This window comes from Trichechus manatus, unplaced genomic scaffold (assembly GCF_000243295.1).
Source record: "Trichechus manatus latirostris isolate Lorelei unplaced genomic scaffold, TriManLat1.0 scaffold00080, whole genome shotgun sequence".
NCBI lineage: Eukaryota > Metazoa > Chordata > Mammalia > Sirenia > Trichechidae > Trichechus > Trichechus manatus.
Genome location: NW_004444016.1, coordinates 1941000 through 1961903, shown reverse-complemented (window position 1 = coordinate 1961903; position 20904 = coordinate 1941000). Strand labels below are relative to the sequence as shown.

Sequence of the window (20904 nt, the reverse complement as noted above, 5' to 3'; positions counted from 1 at the left end):
AGGATATCATACATGAAGAAAGCAAGAGGTCATTAAAAAGACAGGAAAGAAAGAAAAGACCAAAATGGATGTCAGAAGAGACTCTGAAACTTCCTCTTGAATGTTGAGTAGCTAAAACAAACAGAAGAAATGATGAAGTAAAAGAGCTGAAAAGATTTCAAAGGGTGGCTCAAGAAGACAAAGTAAAGTAATATAATGACATGTGCAAAGACCTGGAGTTAGAAAACCAAAAGGGAAGAACACACTCAGCATTTCTCAAGCCGAAAGAACTGAAGAAAAAATTCAAGCCTTGAGTTGCAATATTGAAGGATTCTACGGAGAAAATATTGAACAACGCAGGAAGCATCAGAAGATGGAAGGAATACACAGGGTCACTATACCAAAAAGAATTGGTCAATGTTCAACCATTATAAGAGGTAGCATATGATCAAGAAGCAACGGTACTGAAGGAAAACACTGAACGCAATGGTGAAAAACAAGGCTCCAGGAATTGACGGAATATCAACTGAGATGTTTCAACAAACAGATGCAGCGCTGGAAGTGCTCACTCATCTATGCCAAGAAATTTGGAAGACAGCTACCTGGCCAACCAACTGGAAGAGATCCATATTTATGCCTATTCTAAAGAAAGGTGATCCAGCCGAATGCAGAAATTATCAAATAATATTATTAATATCACACGCAAGTAAAATTTTGCTGAAGATCATTCAAAAGCGGTTGCCGCAGTACATCGACAGGCAATTGTAAGAAATTCAAGCTGGATTCGGAAGAGAACGGGGAACCAGGGATACCACTGCTGATGTCAGATGGATCCTGGCTGAAAACAGAGAATACCGGAAAGATGTTTACCTGTGTTTCACTGACTGTGTGGATCATAACAAATTATGGATAACCTTGCAAAGAATGGGAATTCCAGAACATTTCATTGTGCTCATGAGGAACCTGTACATAGATCAAGAGGCAGTTGTTTGAACAGAACAAGGGGATACTGTGTGGTTTAAAGTCAAGAAAGGTGTGCGTCGGGGTTGTATCCCTTCACCATACCTATTCAGTCTGTATGCTGGGCAAATAATTGGAGAAGCTGGACTATATGAAGAAGAATGTGGCATCAGAATTGGAGGAAGACTCACTAACAACCTGTGATATGCAGATGACACAATCTTGCTTGCTAAAAGTGAAGAGGACTTGAAGCACTTACTGATGAAGATAAAAGACTACAGCCTTCAGTATGGATTATACCTCAACATAAAGAAAACAAAAATCCTCACAGCTGGATCAATAAGCAACATCATGAGAAACAGAGAAAAGATTGAAGTTGTCAGGGATTTCATTTTACTTGGATCCACAATCTATACCCATGGAAGCAGCACTCAAGAAATCAAAAGACGCATTGCATTGGGCAAATCTGCTGCAAATGACCTCTTTAAAGTGTTAAAAAGCAAAGATGTCTCCTTGAAGACTAAGGTGTGCCTGACCCAAAGCCATGGTGTTTTCAGTTGCCTTACATGGATGTGAAAGCTGGACAATGAATAAGGAAGACCGAAGAAGAACTGACGCCTTTGAATTATGGTGTTGGTGAAGAATGTTGAATATATCATTGTCTGCCAAAAGTACCAATAAATCTGTCTTGGAAGAAGTACAGCCAGAATGCTTCTTAGAAGCAAGGATGGCGAAATTACATTTCACATACTTTGGACATGTTATCAGGAGGAATCAGTCCCTGGAGAAGGACATCATGCTTGGTAAAGCAGAGGGTCAGTGAAAAAGAGGAAGACCCTCAACGAGATGGATTGACACAGTGGCTGCAACAATGCACTCAAGCATAACAATGATTGTGAGCATGGTGCAGGACCGGGCAGTGTTTTGTTCTGCCATATGTAGGGTCACTATGAGCTGGAACTGACTTGACGGCACCTAACAACAGCAACATGATGTTAATAAGGCAGGATTAGAGGCAGTTATGTTAATGAGGCAGGTGTCAGTCTACAGGATTAGTTTGTAGCTTGAGTCAACCTCTATTGAGATATGAAAGAGAGAATCCAGCAGACAGCATACTACCAAGAATGAAAAACCAGGAGGGGAGCACATCCTTTGGACCCGGGGTCCCTTCTCTGAGAAGCTCCTAGACCAGGGGAAAATTGATGTCAAGGACCTTTCCCCAGAGCCGACAGAGAGAGAAAGCCTTCTCCTGGTGCTGGCTCCCTGAATTTGGACTTCTAGCCTCCTAGACTGTGAGAGAATAAATTTTTCTTTGCTAAAGCCATCCACTTGTGGTATTTCTGTTATAGCAACACTAGATGATTAAGACAGAATTTGGTACTGAGAGTAGGGTGCTGCTGTAACAGATACCTACAATGTGGAAGCGATTTTGGTATTGAGTAATGAGTAGTGCCTGTAAGAGTCTTAAACTGCATAATAGTAAAAGCCTAGATGCCTTGAAGAGACTGTTGGTGAAATTACGGATATCAAGGACAAGTTTGGTGAGAACTCAGAAGAAAGTGAGGAGAACTGTAACACCAGAAACACTGTAGATGGCAAGAAGCAGCAACAGAGAAACAACAGCAGCAGAACCAGGAGGACAGCGGGAGACAGCGCGGGAGCTGACCCACGGAGCAAGAGAGCTGAGTGCCTTTGGGCAGGAGGCTTCCTGGCAGAGTGGGGTACCTCCAGGCACTTACAGTAGAGCTAAAGAGCTTTGGAACACTTGCCCAAGCAGGGCAGATGCCAGGCTGGCCCAAGGGTCTGAGGGGCCGAGAGGCCAAGAAACCAGGAAGCAGAAGCTGAAGAGACAAGGAACACAGGAAGCAGAGCTGCCTCAGTCTCAAAGGGTAGGACCACAACCTCTGGGGTCTCAGAGGGTGGAGCCATGGCCTCTGGGGTTTCAAAGGGTGGGGCCACAGCCTTCTAGGTTTCAAAGTCAGATCTTCACCAGCTCAGTTCTGGAGCGTGGGGCTGCCGTTCACAAGTGCCAGCGAGATGGGGCCAGATCCACTGTTCAAAGCTGAGGGGGTGGGGCTGCCATACTCAAGGGGCGGAAGAACAGGCTTGCTGCGGCCAAGGAGGTAGGGTTGACACTCTGATGAACTGGGAGAATGGGGACTCTCAAAGCTGAGGGAGCAGAGTTGCTGATCCATTGGGTCTGGAAGGCAGAGCTGAAGCCCAGGGCTGAGGGGCCTCCACTCAGAATCCGGAGAGTGTGACTGACACCCAGTGTCTGGAGGGCAGGGTCATTGCCTAAATGGTCTCAGAGAACAGAGGATTATTTTCAAGCCTTGAGAGCTAATGTAATGTGTTTTCCTGACTGGCTTGGTGCCTATTATCCCTTCTTACCCTCCAGTTTCTCCCATTTGTAATGGAAACGTCTACCTCGTGCCTGTCCCACCAGCAGTGGTACCAGGGAATGGGGGAGGAAGGGAATAGGGAACAATTACTTAATGGGTACAGGGTGTTTCTCAGGTGTGATGAAAAAATTTTGAAACTAGATAGAGGTAATGCTTGGACAACATTGTAAAAGCACTAAATGCCACTGAATTGTATACTTTAAAATGGTGAATTGTATGTTATGTGACTTTTACCTCAATTTTAAACACACACACACACATTTCTGCTGTGTTTTCCATAGACGGATGCACAGGAGGTGGCCTCGGTGGTGAGCGAGCGGGAGATCCAGGCTGTGGCAGAGCTGCTACAGATCTCCCCCGAAGGCCTGCAGAAGGCCATCACCTTCAAAGTGACAGTGAGTGTGTGGGTACCTGAGCTGCTAAGAGAGCTTTCTGTGGGCCCCCTCTTCCACCCGCCCACTTTTTTGTCCCTTTCCCTTTGTCTGGGTCGGCCCCTCTTGCAGGCCATTGAGGAGGCCCTGAGGGGGTGACCTCAGACCCCAAAAGTTCTCATATCTCCCAGCGTTTGCATTAGCTGTTCCCTCTGCCTGGAATGCTCTTCCCCCTCACAGCTGCTCACCTGTCTAGACCCAGCTCAGTCATCCCCTCCTCCAGGGAGCCTCCTCTGGCTTCTGCCTGAATCCCACAAGCCCTGGGCCCTCCTCCCTTCTCAGGGCTGACCTCATTGTGCTGCCATGTCTGTTTATGCGTCTGTTCCCCTCAACCAGCAACCGCCACCCCCACCAGTGCAGCTGGGCAGAAGGGGGAGGAGGGAATCCCCATCTGTGCTGCCTCTGACCTGCCTTACCTGTGCCCCCTCCACCCTCTGGGGGCTTTCTGAAGGCTGTGGCTGGTCTGCCCTCAGCTCAGGGACTGTTTCCTTCCCCAGGAGACAATGCGAGAGAAGATCTTCACGCCTCTGACCGTGGAGAGTGCTGTGGATGCCAGGTGAGGCCACCCTTGCCCTGCCGGACCCCCAGGCCCTCACCCCCCACTGTGCCCTGCCCACAAAGCACCCTCTCTGCTCCAGGGATGCCATCGCCAAGGTCTTGTATTCACTGCTGTTTGGGTGGCTCATCGCCAGGGTGAACACACTGGTGTCCCCACGGCAGGACACAATGTCCATCGCCATCCTGGACATCTATGGCTTTGAGGTAGGGGCCATGCAGGGGAAGGGGTGGGGCTGGGGGTGTACTAGTTGAGGCCACATCACCCTCAGCGTTGCTGGCTGCCTCTTCCCAATCCTACTTCTCTGCATCTACACCACACATCTTCATCCCTTCCTGGGTCTCTCCCTCACCCACACACCCAGCCCTTGGGAGGGTGGGGAACAGCTGTGACACAGGCAGCCTAGCACTGGGGGAGCCCTAGGGGAGGGGTCAGGAAGCCTTCCTGAAAGAGAAGGAGACACCCCTGCGCTAATGCCTGAAGAACCAGTGACAGCATTCTTGGTGGAGGGAACAGGCCAAGGCCTGGAGGTGTGCTGGGCAGGTGTCTGGGAGTTGGAAATCAGCAGTGACTGCTGGGTTGAGTGCACATGGAGACTGGCAGGACACAAGGCGAGGTGATTATAAAAGTGAGAGCTAACACTTGCGTGGCAACTGCTATGTGACAAGTACTGTTCTATGCACTTTACGCTTATTAATTCACATAATCCTTACAGTAACTGTATGAGATGCGTGCTATCATTATCCCCATTTTACAGACGGGAAAAGTGAGGCACAGAGAGGTGCCCAAGGTCACACAGCTAGAAAATGAGAGAGCCAGGACTTGAAACTGGGCAGAAGGCTTCGGGGCTATGTCTTTAACCACTGTCTGTGCTGCCTCTTGTCAGGAGCTTGGATGTCCAGTGCTACCCAGTGTGCAAGGGAGCTGTGGAGGGTTCTGAGCAGTGGGCCTGTGGTCAGGCAGGGAGGCTCTGGGCTTGGGCTGGTGGAAGTGGACAGAGCCCGGGACTCTCACTTCCCACCTGGCAGGACCTGAGCTTCAACAGCTTCGAGCAGCTGTGCATCAACTATGCAAACGAGAACCTTCAGTACCTTTTCAACAAGATTGTCTTCCAGGAGGAGCAGGTGTGCAGCCCCCATTAACACTCGTATCCCCATCCTGACTGGCCAGGTCACAGCCCAGAGACCTCCCTGGAGGCAGACCAGGATGTACTGGTTCTCTCAGGCTAACCGGAGGCTGTCAGCAGACAAACGGGGGAGGCATTTTAGGCTGTGGGACCAGCCCATGTGAAGGCTGTGTCCTAGATGGGTGTTGGGTGCTAGGCCCAGAGGATAGCCACCTTGGGGGTCCTTCTCACCTTCTGCAGGTCTGTCCCGGGTGGAGGGAGCAGCAGGGCCCTGAGACGATTCATGTTTTCCTGCTAGGGAGTGAGCTCCCTATTCTAGGAGGCATGCAAGCATAGGTGGCCTGGCCAGGCCCCTCCAGATGGATTCAGCCCCTGAGTATCTAGCTAGGTGAGGGGGTGCTGGGCAGGGCAAGGTGGCTGAGCCCCTGCTGCCTGCTGCCTGCAGGAGGAGTATGTCCGTGAGCAGATTGACTGGCAGGAGATCACCTTTGTTGACAACCAGCCCTGCATCAACCTCATCTCGCTGAAGCCGTATGGCATCCTGCGCATCCTTGATGACCAGTGTTGTTTTCCTCAGGTGAGCCTCGTCAGATCACTGACATCACTGAGCCTCCATGGCCTAATTAGCCACTGAGTCCTTCATTCCTCTCTGCTTTGGCCTGGGGGCGGGTGCCCCGGACACCCAACCTGCCATTCACAGCCTGGGGGAACTGAGGCTGGGTAGGGAGCTCTGGGGGTCCAGAGGAGGGGCTGCACCAACCTGGGAAGTCAAAGAAGGCTTTCTGGAGAAGGTGACCTTGGGGTCGGGCTTCAGATCCTGATTGGAAAGCATAAAGTACACAACGGTGGGATGGATGCTCTGGGCAGTGGGACTAGAGAGGGCAATGGCAGCTGAACTGGGGGGGGAGGCTGTTGGGAGCTGAGTCATCAGTGCCTATCTGCAGGGATCCACTTAGGCCTGAGGCTCACTTGCTCCTACCCTCAGCACAATGGGCAGCCTCAGGAAGCTGTGAGTTGCTCCTCCCCGATACCTTTTGGGGAACTTGCCACCAGCCAGGAACAAGGCATTTCCCCTGAGTGCCCAGGCCTCCTGCCTACCCACTGACCCCTGCCTACCCTAGGCCACAGATCACACATTCCTGCAGAAGTGCAACTACCACCATGGCACCAACCCACTCTATTCCAAACCCAAGATGCCACTGCCTGAGTTCACCATCAAGCACTACGCAGGCAAAGTTACCTACCAGGTGAGACCCCAGAGACAGCTGGCTTGGCCTCCCAGCACCTCATTGCCCCATCTGTTGGGGACATAGAAGTATGACAAGGGCTCTAGATACTAAGACTTGGATTCCAGTAAGAGCCCTGCCACTCCCTAGCGGTGTGACTTTGGGCAAATCACTTAACCAGTCTGAGCCTCCATTTCCTCATCTGGAAAATGGGAATAATAGTGCCCTTTTAATAGAAGCCTGTGGTGGATTTGATAAAGAGTACTTATTCTATAAGGTTGCTATGAGTTGGAATTGACTTGACGGCAATGGGTTTGTTTTCTTTATTCTCAGTAGTAGTATCACTGAAGCCACCCTCATCCCTATTATCTGAGGTACATTCCTGCCCTGGAGGTATCTGGGGCCAGGATTCTAGGCCTCTGTCCCCATCTGGGCCTCATTTTCTTCATCTGTAGAATGGGCACAGGGCAGTGTCCTTCACCGAGGATGGAGGCCAACACAGACTAGTCATGTGAAGCCCTGGCTAATGCACACCAGAAGTAGGGAGGATGGTCTGTCCCCTCCTGGGACAGACAGGGAGACAGAGGCCTGAAGGAGGCCTCCCCCCACCCCATGAACCTCCAACCCACCAGAGGAAGGGAGGGAGGGAGGAAGCCGTTGATACAGACTGGAGTGGAGGTGTACCTCTACCATGCCCCCTCAGGCTGCTTGAGCTGGAGGATTATGGCCTGAGCTCCCTGCGGTTCTCCCTTTTTTAGGTGCACAAGTTCCTGGATAAGAACCACGACCAAGTGCGTCAGGAGGTGCTGGACCTGTTTGTAAGGAGTCGGACACGGGTGAGTCCCCCAGCCCACAGTCAGGTCCCTCCCCTAGATCCTACTGCCTGGGTGCTATCCTGGCCTGGCTCTGCCTAGCTTGGCTTCCCCAAACCTGGCTCCACCCCTGCCCAGCACGGGCAAGTGGGAAGGTACCCTAGCCATGGTCCACTCCAATCCTGTACCACCCCCCAACCCCACACCTGACAGCTTTGGCTCACCCCTGTGCATCCCCCTTTTCCAGCCCCACCCCCTGACTAGCCCTGTCCATGGTGGGCCCTGCCTCAGTGCTGCAGCCCTACCCTCCACCTCCCAGCCCCACCACAGGCCAGCAGATGATGCTATGACAGAGCACAGACATGACTGGAATACCAACCCCTGCACTCCCTGGCATGTGCCCTGAGGAGGGTCCTTCAGTGTCTGGGCCTCCGCTTGTCCCTCTGTCAAATGTGCATCTGTCCATGACCATGCGCATAACAGGCCCACCTCAGGGCCAGGCGTTTACTCAGTACGCAGTGTGTGCTCTCTAACTGAAGAAGAATAGCTGCTGCAACTCAGCCATGGGGCGAGCCCTTGAAAGGTGCTAAGCATCCTGTCTTGAGAGGTGTGCAAGCCAGGAAGACAGAGGCCTCACAGATAGGGGTGCAGTGGGTCAACTTTTGGATCCCTCTGGTCTGGGAGTTCCTTTTTTGACTGCTTTTCTCTCTTTCCCTCTCCATTTCTCCCTTTGCTTCTGTCTCTGTCTTCTGGGTTCGCACCCTGCGCCTGTTCCTCCATCTCTTGGTGCCTTGACCCCCACCCCCACCCAGGTAGTGGCACACCTCTTCACCAGCTATGCCCCGCAGGCTTCCCCTCAGCGCCTGGGCAAAAGCAGCTCTGTCACCCGGCTCTACAAAGCACACACGGTGGCTGCCAAATTCCAGCAGTCACTCCTGGATATGGTAGAGAAGATGGAGAGGTGGGTGTGCCAGTGGGCAGTGCATCTCCCCTCTAACTCAGTGCACAATCCTCATCAGGGGGGATCCTTCCTTCTCGGGTCTCACACTGCCCACCTCCTGCCCCTGCGCAGGTGTAGCCCGTTGTTTGTGCGCTGCCTGAAACCCAACCACAAGAAGGTGAGCAATGGCTGAGGTCTCTCGGAGAACCAGAGCCCCCTCCCCATGCTGGGTGACCCTGGACAAGGGGCATTGCCTCTCTGGACCTCCTGTCCAGCCCACCATGGTGGTTATTCCCCCTGGTCATGCATCCCCACAGGAGCCGGGTCTTTTTGAGCCAGAGGTCGTAATGACACAGCTGCGCTACTCAGGGGTGCTGGAGACTGTGCGCATCAGAAAGGAGGGCTTCCCTGTGCGGTTGCCCTTCCAGGTGTTCATCGACAGGTACCTCAGTGAGGGGTTCCTAGGCTCCACAGACTCCTTCCCAGCCCCTATACTCCAGGACCACAACCCAGGCAGAACAGGGATTGCCACACGCAGTTGCTCAGACTGTGCGCTGCATGAGACCAACACATGCTAAGCTGTCACATGGTCAATACCGTTACTGTTTTGTATTTTTTCATATTTTAATTGTATTTTTGTTGACTTCAAAGGATGGTTTTGATAGTTAGGATGTCACGTTGCCAGCAGATGGCAGTAAAGTGTCCCGTTCTACTGAAACATGTATTATGACAATTCTCTATACCCAGAAGAGTCTTGAGGACAGTGTCTTTTTCTGATTAGAAGGCACTATCAGTGGGGCTACCCCAGGGCCAGGCCTCCCAGAGACGGGGCTGGGGGCGGTGACCCTGTGGTCTTCCAGGCAGATAGGGTAGGTTCCATGGTCTCGTATCCCCCAGCTGATTTGGTCCCTGCAGATACCGCTGTCTAGTGGCCCTCAGGCACAACCTGCCAGCCACTGGGGACATGTGTGTGTCGCTACTGAGCCGCCTGTGCACTGTCGTGCCAAACATGTACCGCGTTGGAGTCAGCAAGGTGAGTCCCGCCCCAGCTTGACCCCAGAGATACCCAAGCTAAAGCCTCCCATCCTAGAGGCAGTCCACATGAGCCTGGTAGATGGCATGCGGACCCCCATCTCCAGACCTTTGTGCAGGCAGCTCCTACTGCCTGGTTCAGCACCACCCGTTCTTTCACCTGTCCAAATCCAGCCTATCCTGCAGCCTGCTCCTGGAGACTGCCCTATTTGTTCTATCTCTATGCACTTAACGGGAAGGAGGCCCCCCACCCCCCACCCCTGATCCAGCCACCTGGCCCTTACCTCCCTCAGTGCCCACCTCCTGTCCCCAGCTGTTCTTTAAGGAACATCTGTACCAGCTGCTGGAGAGCATGCGGGAGCGGGTCCTGCACGTGGCAGCTGTCACACTGCAGCGCTGCCTCCGTGGCTTCCTTATCCAGCGGCAATTCCGCTCATTGCGCCACAAGATCATCCTGCTGCAGAGCCGGGCCCGCGGCTACCTGGCCAGGTGGGGCCCAGAGATGGTGGGACTCCCTGGGGCCCTGTAGCCAGGCATAGAACTTAGGTACTGAGTTCAGCTTAGCCTGAAATTAGGTAGTGAGCTCCCTGTCCCTGGAGGCATGCAAGCAGGGGGTAGAGACTTCTGCAAAAAGGACGATCAGATTCACTGTGCCTTTACCTTTGGATGCCCTTGTTGACTGGTGGGTGGGGGAGTTAGTACAGCTCAGGGGCCCCAACCTACTTCTCAGGACCCTGATAGATATACACAGTTCAGACAGGTTAATTTGACCCTAACACTTAACTTGCTGTGTGACCTTGGCTAAGTCAACTCCTCTTTGAACTCCAGTTTCAAATCCTTGTGCCAGAGGGCCCCAGAGTGAAGTGTAGCATTGGCTCCTAGGCCAGGGTAGGCATCTCTGCCCTCTTTGGCCCCAGTCCTCCCCCCACCGCCCCACGACACCTTTTGCCATCCACAGGCAGCGGTATCAGCAGATGAGGAAGAGCCTGTTGAAGTTCCGGTCCCTGGTGCACTCATACGTAAGCTACCGGCGCTACCTCAAGGTACAAGCCTCCCATCTTGCCCTCTTCCAGGAGCCAGGCTCTGCCCTGCCTGGCCAGGGAGCAGGAGGGAGGGGCAGCACTTAGCACCCAGACAGTCTTGGGTTTCAGCCCTCGTGCTACCACTCTAGCCTGAGTTTCCCCATCTACCCCTTGGGGTTGTGGAGAGGGTTAAATGAGATGTTGCATGTGAAGGCTTTGGCTGGGCCAGGTTCACAGTGGGGTCTTCAGTAATTAGGAAGGATTAGAAAGAGGTGGCCTGAAACCTCGTGGGGTGTGAAGGCAGTCCTGGCCTGTTGTCATGTAAGCTGGCCACCACAAGGAAGACACATCTCATCTCCAAAGCTCTGAGGAACTGCATAGCTGTCACTGAAGGTTCTGTCAGTGTTGCTCAGCCACCTCTAGAAATCCTCCTTGTGTGTCTCTCTTCCCCCAAAGTTTCCCTCCTTCCTTCCTTTGCCTTGTCTCTCTCTTGGCAATATCTTTCCCCCAACCCTATGTCTCTGGCCACACCTCTGCCTCCCCCTGCCCACCTGTCAAATGGGCGCACTGTCTACAGCCTTATAGGCAGGGCTTTAGCAGGCATGCTTGCCCCTTCCTCCTCACGCGGGCCACCTATGCGTGCTGGCCCTGGCCTTCCCTGGTATAGGGGCTGCCATCGCCCCTCCTGCCATGCCTGCCTTGACTATCTGCCCTTCTGCAGCTGAGGGCAGAGCAGAGGCACCAGGTGGAGGAGGCTCAGCTGCGGGAGCAGGAGGTGGGTGCAGGGTCTGGGTGGTAGCAAGGGACAGGGGGAGGCAGGCAGGTGGGGGTGTGTTAAGCTGGTCCCCTTATATGTGCTGTCCCTCCAGGAGCTGAGCAAACGGGAAGTGGTGGCTGTGGGACACCTGGAGGTACCTGCTGAGCTGGCTGGGCTCATGCGAGTGGCAGCAGGTATGTCTGCACTGGATTGAGGTGGGGACGGCATGGGTGGGGTAGGTGTAGGCAGGCATGGCTGTCAGGCATTCATGCCCTCTGCAGACCTCAGGCTGGCCCATGTGCCCCAGGTGGCCCTCATACGGACTCCCCGGCTCCAGTCCGAGCCCTGTGTCACATTGCCCCTGGATATCAACAACTACCCAATGGCCAAGTTTGTTCGGTGTAACTTCAAGGTAAGGGCTGACATAGGCACAAGGGGCCTGGCCAGTGGGCATTGACCAATCTGAGTTGATGTGGTCCTCACCCTGGGACAGGGTCATGGCCGTGCCCTGTGTTGCCAAGTATGGTCTGTTCAGTTGCTAGATCATGGGGAACCTGGGAGGTTCCTGGGGGTCCAGATTGCAGTGGAGGACCCTCAGGGGGCTTGGGTAGCTGGTAGAGCCACAGCACATCAGCGTTACCCTGTCTAACTTCCTGCCCTCCAGGAGGGGCCCAGACAGGACTCATCCTGTCTCTACCACCAACTCACTGAGGCCGGTGTCTACCTCTCCCTGAGCCTCAGTTTCCCCATCCATACATTGGGGACAAAAGCGTCTGCCTCACAGGCTCTTGTGTGCCCACCTGGCCCAGAGCCATGGATCCAGATGTACCTGCCCTGTGCCCCCAGGAACCTACCTTTGGGATGCTGACAGTGCCCCTGAGGACCCCTCTCACATGGCTGCCAGCTGAGCACCACAGGGAAGCCGTGTGCATCTTCAAGCTGGTATGGTGTCCATCCCAGGCCACATTCAAGTTCAGAGCCCTACCCTGGAGGCCATGCCATGAGGCCCCCAGGCCTGACCTCTTGGGCCCTTCCTTACCCTAACCCGTGAGACCTGGCCTCCTCTCTGGAGGAGAGACTTTTATGTCATTGGGTGGATCTGGCCTCCTCTCTGGGCTGGGGTCTAGGGGTTAGTAGCCTTTCTTCTCCCAGCCATCTTCCTGGCAAAAAGGCCACCTTGGAGCCTCTCTGACGCCTCCTAGGAACGCTGAAAATAGGACCTAGTCCTCTTCCAGTTTGATGGGGAAGGCAGAGCAGACTACTGTAGACTGAGGTTAAGCACAGAGGCCGGGGAGTCCAGACAAGGCCCCTAACCAGTCCTAAGCAGGAACAGGGAGGGCTTCCCGGAGGAGACATTTGAGTTGAAGTGGAAGGAGGAGTCAGAATTTGCCAGGCAGGGAGAGTGGAGAAGGCACAGAGAGAATAGGAAACTGATGTGGTCAGAACAGAGAGTCAGGTGGGCAACGGTGAGAGGGGTCAGCAAGGCCTTGATTGACAGACCCAGAGATTGGATTTCATCCCAAGGTCACTAGGAAGCCAAGGAAGATGCTTAGCATGGGAGGGATGTGGTCAGGTCTAAATGTTAGACAGAACCCTCTAGGGCGTGGATGGAACAGGAGGTGAAGGGCTGGCTGGAGGTCAGGGGTGCAGGGAGGGAGCTGGGGCTACAGAGGAGCTATAGAAAGTTCATGAGCAGTAGAGAAATTCAATATATACTTTGAATCTTGACTTTCTCCCATAGTTGGGGTGAACTGGCTGGTCATTTGGCATGGAATATGGCAATTACATTGTAATATGGAGGACTTTTATGTGAATGTGGGGGCACATGTGAGGGACATGAGAGGAACTCATGTTGGTTAGGGGAACCTGGCTGAACCTCACCTTTCTGAGAGGCCCAGAAGAGTCTGTTTGTGTGCCAGGTGCTACGTTTCATGGGAGACACCCACCTGCACGGAGCCCAGGAGCAGGTCTTTGGGAACTACATTGTGCAGAAGGGGCTGGCGGTACCTGAGCTGCGTGATGAGATCCTGGCACAGCTGACCAACCAGGTGTGGCGCAACCCCAACACCCACAATGCCGAGCGGGGCTGGCTGCTGCTGGCCACCTGCCTCAGCAGCTTCGCACCCTCCTCACGCCTCAACAAGTACCTCCTCAAGTGAGTAGGACCGGGCAGGGTCCAGGGTATGAGGGACAGTGACACTGGCAGTGGGGCCCAAGGCAGGATCTTATAAGGTCAGGCCAGCAGTGAGGTCTCCGTGCTTGGAAGCTCAGGTATGGAGGCTGGCCTGGGGCTGCTCTCTGCCTCCACTCTGCCTCCACTGGGCTCAGAGGGAAGGGCAGGTCTTCACTGCAGAGGGTGGGATTCAGGTCAGACTGGACAAAGGACTTCTAGAACTCAGAGGGTGGCAAGATCAGGATGTGGAGGACTTGGGAAAGGATATTGACATCTCATGTCATAGGTGTATAGCAAAGTGGTTAAGAGCATTGGCTCTGAACTTAGAAGGTCTGGGTTCAAATCCCAGCTCAGCCACATATGAGCTGTGTGACCTTGGGCAAGATACTTAACCTTGCTGGGTCTCAATTTCCCACCTGTACGATAATAATGATAGTACCTGTCTTGTAGGCTTGTGAGGATTGTGTAAGCACATGTGAAGTGTGTTTACCACCACCATCATCATCATCATTATTATGCCACCCTTTTGTCTGAGAAGGATGATTTACAAGGAAAAGAGTTCTGCCAGGCCCTGGGTACAAATCTTAGCTCTGACATTTACCTGCTCTGTGACCTGGGGCAAGTCACTGGCCCTCTCTGAGCATGTTTCCTCACCTATAAATTGAGGATGTGAGGTATGGTGTATACAGAGCCTCACTGGGTCAGTGTGCAGTAGGTGGGCAGCTTGCTTGGCCAGTCTTGTGATTCTGGTGGCAGCTGGGCTGGCAGAGTAGGGCCACCTGCCTGTCTGTTGGGCCTTCCTGTGGGCATGGCTCTTGGCTCCCTCTTGCAGGTCCCAGGCACTGCACCAGTGCTGCTCCCTGGCCAGGCCCAGCAGCAGGTGGGAGGGAGGCAGGGGGCTAGGTGTGAGGGGTGCCTAGCCAAGGCAGAGCTCTGGCTAACTGGCCCTTGGTACACAGTCGAACCCTCACAGCTATGTCTTATGAGAATTTTGAGGCTCAAGGAGGGCAGGTAACCCAGCCAGAGCTGCCTGGTGGAAGAATGGAGGGCAGAGATGCAAGCCCAGGCGGCTCTGGCTCCAAAGTCCAGGTTCCTACCCATCCGCAGCTGCAGACCCCACCCCATCAGTGACATTCTACTCCCACAGGCTTAGGTGGGCCAACCTGGAACCTCTTTGGCCTATCCTTGGACCTCTGTGCTGGCATAGGATACTGTGGGCTAGCGTGGAGTGCTTTCAGCCTACCCCTGAAGCTCTAGGCTATCCTGGAACCATTTCCGCCTAGTCTCCAAGCTCTGACCTAGCCTGGGACCCTCCTGAGTTAGTCTGGAGCATTTTCAGCCTTACCTTAGAGCTCTAGGCTAGACTGGGCCTCCCTCAGCCTAGCCTTAGACACCTTCCACCCCTGGGCTAGCATCTTCATCCTAGCTCCAACCCCTCCCACCAGGTTTGTGTCTGATTATGGGCAGAATGGCTTCCAGGCTGTGTGTCAGCAGCGCCTCGTGCAGGCCATGGGCCGGGCCCAGCAGCAGGGCTCCAGGGTCGCCCGCACCTTTCCCCCAACCCAGCTTGAGTGGAAAGCCACCCAGGAGAAAGCTAGCATGGCGCTGGACGTGGGCTGCTTCAATGGTGAGCTGCCCTCCCCACCCTAATGCTGTCCTCCCTGGGGTCAGGAGAAGCTGCAGGAGGCTCTTGAGCTGGAGAAGGGCCTGTCCAGATGTGGCTTTGGACCTGGGGGAAGGGGGAGGCAAGGCAGAAGCAGGGAGGCTGCAGGTCTGAGGTCCAGGAGAAAAGAGGAAGCCTCAACTACAGACCTGCCCAGACTGAGCCCAGCACCTGCTACCTCCCCAGGGGACCAGTTCTCCTGCCCAGTGCACTCCTGGAGTACAGGGGAAGAGGTGGCTGGAGACATCCTAAGGCACAGGTTGGCTCCTGGAGTACCCTACCCAGCACCCCTTGTACACCTGGGAGGGATGGAGGGAGGCACAGGAGGCCAAATCCCCTAGGATCCTATAGGATCCATTCTGGTCATGCTTGGGGTCCGGCTCCTATCCTAGGACCCCCCCAGGCAGTGCCTCATTCCCATCCCTCCTGCATGATGTCACCAGGGGACTGGCAGATGGCTGGCGGGGCTGGACAGTCGCCATGAAGAATGGGATCCAGTGGGTGGAGCTGGCTGGCCACGACTATGTGCTGGACCTGGTGTCGGACCTAGAGCTACTCAGGGACTTCCCGCGGCAGAAGTCCTACTTCATTGTGGGCGCAGAAGGGCCTGTGGCTGGCAGGGGAAGCCCCAGCGTGTAGGTAGCTACCTGGGCATCCCCTTACACAGACGGTCTCCCCTCCAGGCAGCAGGCTCTGCCCCGACAGCTGCTGGGTGAGGTTCTGAAGGAGGTGGAGCTCACCAAACAGTCCTGCCTTTTAAAGAGACCGAGTTACCTACTTCCAGGGCACAGGAAAGAATCTGGAGGTGGGTTATCTGTGGGCTATGGATCTCTCTGGGGGTCAGCTCATTCATGTCGCCCTCCCCCACAGAGTGTTTGGGAGCAGCTGGGACTCAGATGAGGATGCGCCTGCAAGGCACCCACCCCAGGGGCACACGCCCCGTATACCTGACTCCTGTGGGCACTACAGCCACAATGAGGATGGCACAAATGGGGAGACTGAGGCCCAGGGAGAGACAGCGACCCACCCAGGTCAACCAGAAGTGGCTGCTGTCTTTGGTAGGGAGGGAGCCTGGGGGCTGTGGGGAAGGAGACCAGCAGGAGAAAAGAGCTTGACTTTCTTGTGTCCACCCCCAAGCAGGCTGGGACAGCCTTGGGGAGCCCGCTGTGCCCCACAGGGGGCTGGACTGCTACCTGGACAGCCTCTTCGACCCTGTGCTGTCCTACGGGGATGCGGTATGGAGGCGTGTGCCCACATCAGGCACAGGCAGGCCAGAGACATGGGATGGCATGTCCTTGCTGGTCTCTGCTGAGAGCCAGGCCAAGGATAGGGTGTCCTCACAGTTAGAGGTGCTCCTGGCTGACCCCAGAGGGACTGCACAGCTAGAGGTCCCAGATTCCCCATCCTGCCTCTAGGGGAGCAGCCCTATGTGGCCACCGAGAAATTTCTCTCTGGGGTGGGAATGACCTTGGTCCCTGGGTCCTCCAGCCCCAGATCCTACAAGAGCCCCTCAGGTGCCCTTGTTCACACTGGGAGCTCCTAGGAGCCCCTCCGTGGGGTCCAGACATGACATGCCCCTCTGAGCAGGGCACAGCCTCTCCATGAGCCTCAGTTTACACCACTATGAAAGGGAGTAGGTGGGCCGGGAGCTGGCAGGGCTTGGGGAGGACTAATTGGAGGCCACATGGGCAAAGGCTGGGTGTACAGTAGATACGTGGCCAGCAGAAGAGGTGGAAGAGGTGGCGGTGTCAGGTGCCCGTTGCTATGGAACTTGGGAGTGCAGAACTAAGGCGGTCACCCTAGCCACCTGCTGCCCCCAGGACCTGGAGAAGCCAACAGCCATTGCCTACCGCATGAAGGGGGGAGGCCAGCCTAGTGGAGGCGGCAGCAGCAGCTCTGAAGACACCCCCGGGAGACCCCCAGAGCCGAAGCCAAGTCAGTGCCAGCCCAGGGTGGCTCCAGGGTGGGGCAGGGCTGGGGTTGCTCACTGGTTCCTGCTGGGATGGGGGCAGCCCCAGGTAGGCAGGGTTGAGAAGCTGGCAGGGGCATGGTTGGGAACTCCCACCTCCCTCTACCCCACCCCCTCACTCCCTTACTCCCCCTCCTCCTACTCCGTGCTCCCTGCGTGACCTTGACCTGGCCCAGCAGTCCCAGGCCTGGACGCCTCCACACTGGCCCTGCAGCAAGCCTTCATCCGCAAACAGGCCATGCTGCTGGTGAGTGAGTGAGGGGCTGCTGCGGGGGCCGAGAGTGAGCTGCCTGGTCCCAACTGCCCCCTCTCCCCAGGCCCGGGAGATGACTCTGCAGGCCATGGCACTCCAGCAGCAGCCCTTGGGCCCTGCCCTGAGACCTCTGCCCCCCGAGGTGAGCTGACTCTAGAGAGGGGTGCTGTGCTGTTCCAGGGCAATGTTGCTTCTCTCTGAGTCCAGCAGCCCGACAGCCTGTCTTGGGCAGAGCTGGGGTCCCTGACAGCAGGTAAGGGGCTGGAGTGTCCTCAGCAGCTCACCTCACGCCCTATTCTTCGCAGAAACCGCTAGTGCCAGAGGCATGGCCAAAGTCTGTGGGCACTGGGCCTCCCGCCAAGCCAGTGCTCCTGCGCTCTGCCCCAAGGCCTGTGGCCCCAGCCCCCCTGACCAAGGCCCCCAGGCCCCCCCCCAAGCCCGCAGCTGTCTCCACTCTAGCTCAGGACTGGGCTTCTCCAGAAACCAGTGAGTGCCCTATCCCCAGGGAGGTGAGGGGGAAGCAGTTACCAAAACAGGACTGTAGGTGTGGCCATGCCCCATGACCTCCCTCTGCTCCTCGCCCTGTGCCCGCAGCCTCCCTAGAGCTGGTTCGGCATTCGAAGCTCAACTCAGAGCACTTCCCCCAGCCCACACAGCAGATCAAGAACATCGTGCGGCAGTACCAGGCACCCCGGGGAGGCCCGCCTGAGGCCCTCAGGTCAGTACTGCACCAGGCCTCCAGCTCCCTGGACAGGGCTTAACCCGTTGCCTGCGAGTCCACCATCAGTGTGCTGTCTGCTGGGTCAGGTAGTGCCAGGCTCTGTTCCCTCTAGGAAGTGAGTGTACTTATGCAGGTGGTCCAGATGAGCCCCCTGTGGCAGAGGGAGGTCCCAACTGCTGTCAGCTAGGTTGTGCTGTGTCCCTGGGTCTCACCTTCCTCATTTATAACAATGAGGTGGGGGTGGAGGGATAAGTTCCCTATTGTAGGAATTTATGGTAGGAAGGGGAGACTCAGTGTCCAGCCCATCACAGCACACCAACGCCACCCAGGAAGGACGGTGGGAAGGTGTTCATGAAGCGGCCAGATCCCCACGAGGAGGCCCTGATGCTCCTGAAGGAACAAATGGCTCACCCTGTGGCAGCACCTGGCACCCAGGTGAGGGGGCAGGGCTGGGCAGGGCCAGGGTGGAAGACACAGTCAGGCCTCAGGGGTGGCCTCAGAAGGCAGCTCCCTCTACAAGCCAGGGTCCCACTGGCTGCCCCCTCCCCCTGCTGCTCCCTGAGCACTCTCTCTGGTGTGGGGACAGGTACCCAGAGAGGCCGTGGCCTTGGTGAAGCCGGTGACCAGTGTGCCAAGGCCATCTGTGGGGCCCACTCCAGGTGAGGGGGCCAGGAAGGAGGGAGGGGCAGGCGGGTAGGGTGTTCACGTGTAGGTGTGAGTCTTCCTGTGCACGAGTGAATCTCTGTATGCTGGTGGTTTGTGTAGGTCTGTGTCCCTGAGCCTGTGTGTATATGTTGTGTGGACATTTGTGCAACCGCAGTATCAACACTTAAATAACACTGGTCACAGGCCAGGCCCGCCCTGGTGGTCCAAACATTTTGCATGTACTCAGTCCTCACCAAAGAGCCTATAATGCTCTTTGGCAGATCTTTGCCTGTCTGGCCTCTTCTCATTATTTAGATCTTATCTGAAATGTCACCTCCTCAGAGATGCCTGTTCAGATCACTTGGATTGAAGAACCCTCACAGACTGGCCCCCAGACTCCTTCCTACTTCGTGTTTTATTCCCACCCCTGCTCTTGGCATTCTTTTGTCGTTTTTCAGTTGTCTGCCTCCTCCACACCTACCATGATACTCTAAACTTAAGGGCAGGCTCCTTGTCTATCCTGTTCACCATGGTATTCCCAACCCCTAGCAAGGGCCTGTATACAGTAGGCGCTCTATTGTGTCAAAGGGCTGCGGGGTATGCGTGTGCACCCCTGTGAGCAGGTATGTCTGTGGACGAGAATGTGTGGGAGTGCTTCTGACCCTGGCCCCTCCCCCTCCGCCGGCCCCACCTCACCCCCTACCTTCGACAGACATGCCATGCCCCCTTATGCCTGCCCCTAGAGCTGCCCTCTCGGTCACTGGAGCCCCTAGAGGAGCCCGTGCAGACGCAACTGCACCGCCTTATCAACCCCAACTTCTACGGCTACCGGGATGCCCCTTGGCGGATCTTCCTTCGCAAAGAGGTTTTTGGGCCAGGCCGGGCGGAGCCAGGGGGCAGGGCCATGGGTGGGTCCGGTACCAGTGGGTGGAGTCAGGGCTAGGGGCAAGGACCATAGGACAGGGCAGTAGCGAGGGGGTGGGGTCGAGCGGGAAGCAGGGGATGGGCGCAGCCTGAAGTGTCCCACTGAAGCTCTGCTCCGCAGGTGTTTTACCCCAAGGACAACCACAACCACCCTGTGCAGCTAGACCTCCTGTTCCGGCAGGTGAGGTCCGCTCTTCCCTTTCTGCTGCGAACTCCTCAGCAGACAAAGAACACACAGGTGGTCTGTCTGCTTCCCGCATCCTGGGATCGAGATCTTGGGCTGGGTGTGGGCTGGTCTCGGAATCCCCTGCCCCTGCGGACTGGGTTAGCGAGCGAACAATCCGTTCTAACCAGAGTTACAGCTTGTCCGAGCTAGACGGGGCCAAGGGATCAAATCCAAACCCCAACTAGAGATTAGGAACTGAAGCCTGAGTGGGCAGCGCAGACTTGCTGGGGGCAAGGAGACACTCCTGGAAGGGCTCCCCAGAGGGCTCTCTAAGTGGAGTCTTGTTTGCACAGATGACTCCTTGTGGCATAAGTGGGACCCCCATGCCCACTTGCCCCAGATCAGTCAGAGCCTGGAGGGAGGAGTCACTGGGCCTACACCCCTGCTGGCTCTCCTTCAGATCCTGCATGACACCCTATCTGAGGCCTGCCTGCGCATCTCCCAGGACGAGCGGCTCAGAATGAAGGCTCTGTTTGGTACTGCAGGGGAAGGAAGGGGCGCTGATGGGGGCAGCAGCCAAGGCCACAGCTTGCCCTGGCCCTGCCCATGTGCCTCCCAGATGCCCCTCCCTGCTTGGCATGGCCAGGCCTTCCCCCCATCTCTGAGTTTCCGCCTTCCAGCATGTACAGTGAGAGCACACTGATCGGATACCCTCTTGCTGGGTGTCAGCTTCCCTGTCTGAGATGAGGGCCACTGGGGTGGGGGTAGGGCCCTGACACCATATGGCCTCCCTTAGCCCAGAACCAGCTGGATGTGGAGCGGCCTCTGGTGACGGAGAGCATGAAGCGGGCCGTGGTCAGCACTGCACGAGACAGCTGGGAGGTGTACTTCTCCCGCCTCTTCCCTGCCACGGTGCGAGTCCTGCACCCAACCCTGCCCACCCAAGGGATTCAGATATGAGGCTGGAAGACCCTCACATGCCTCTCATCCCTGCCACAGGGTAGCGTGGGCACTGGTGTGCAGGTCCTAGCTGTGTCTCACATGGGCATCAAACTCCTGCGGATGGTCAAGGGCAGCCAGGAGGCCAGCGGGCAGCTTCAGGTTCTCCGCACATACAGGTGACCGGCAGGCAGCAGGAATGGGCAGG

The 20904-nt window shown here is 55.8% G+C and overlaps 1 protein-coding gene across 1 annotated transcript in view; it reads left to right on the top strand.

Moving 5' to 3' along the window:
• The window catches only part of MYO15A (myosin XVA), a 74899-nt gene that overhangs the window by 31281 nt on the left and 22714 nt on the right, over window positions 1–20904 (top strand). The window contains exons 12-46 of the mRNA XM_004381004.1: window positions 3623–3736; window positions 4270–4328; window positions 4411–4534; window positions 5357–5452; window positions 5900–6031; window positions 6576–6701; window positions 7439–7516; window positions 8305–8453; window positions 8565–8610; window positions 8750–8874; window positions 9348–9465; window positions 9778–9953; window positions 10423–10507; window positions 11208–11261; window positions 11356–11437; window positions 11525–11655; window positions 12090–12185; window positions 13163–13398; window positions 14862–15043; window positions 15266–15338; window positions 15523–15714; window positions 15950–16110; window positions 16220–16314; window positions 16900–17014; window positions 17228–17295; window positions 17366–17443; window positions 17607–17793; window positions 17896–18019; window positions 18352–18457; window positions 18609–18681; window positions 19411–19532; window positions 19713–19772; window positions 20218–20293; window positions 20554–20669; window positions 20757–20875. Of these exons, the coding sequence (XP_004381061.1) occupies window positions 3623–3736; window positions 4270–4328; window positions 4411–4534; window positions 5357–5452; window positions 5900–6031; window positions 6576–6701; window positions 7439–7516; window positions 8305–8453; window positions 8565–8610; window positions 8750–8874; window positions 9348–9465; window positions 9778–9953; window positions 10423–10507; window positions 11208–11261; window positions 11356–11437; window positions 11525–11655; window positions 12090–12185; window positions 13163–13398; window positions 14862–15043; window positions 15266–15338; window positions 15523–15714; window positions 15950–16110; window positions 16220–16314; window positions 16900–17014; window positions 17228–17295; window positions 17366–17443; window positions 17607–17793; window positions 17896–18019; window positions 18352–18457; window positions 18609–18681; window positions 19411–19532; window positions 19713–19772; window positions 20218–20293; window positions 20554–20669; window positions 20757–20875 (3974 nt within the window). The remainder of the gene's footprint in view (window positions 1–3622; window positions 3737–4269; window positions 4329–4410; window positions 4535–5356; window positions 5453–5899; window positions 6032–6575; window positions 6702–7438; window positions 7517–8304; window positions 8454–8564; window positions 8611–8749; window positions 8875–9347; window positions 9466–9777; window positions 9954–10422; window positions 10508–11207; window positions 11262–11355; window positions 11438–11524; window positions 11656–12089; window positions 12186–13162; window positions 13399–14861; window positions 15044–15265; window positions 15339–15522; window positions 15715–15949; window positions 16111–16219; window positions 16315–16899; window positions 17015–17227; window positions 17296–17365; window positions 17444–17606; window positions 17794–17895; window positions 18020–18351; window positions 18458–18608; window positions 18682–19410; window positions 19533–19712; window positions 19773–20217; window positions 20294–20553; window positions 20670–20756; window positions 20876–20904) is intronic.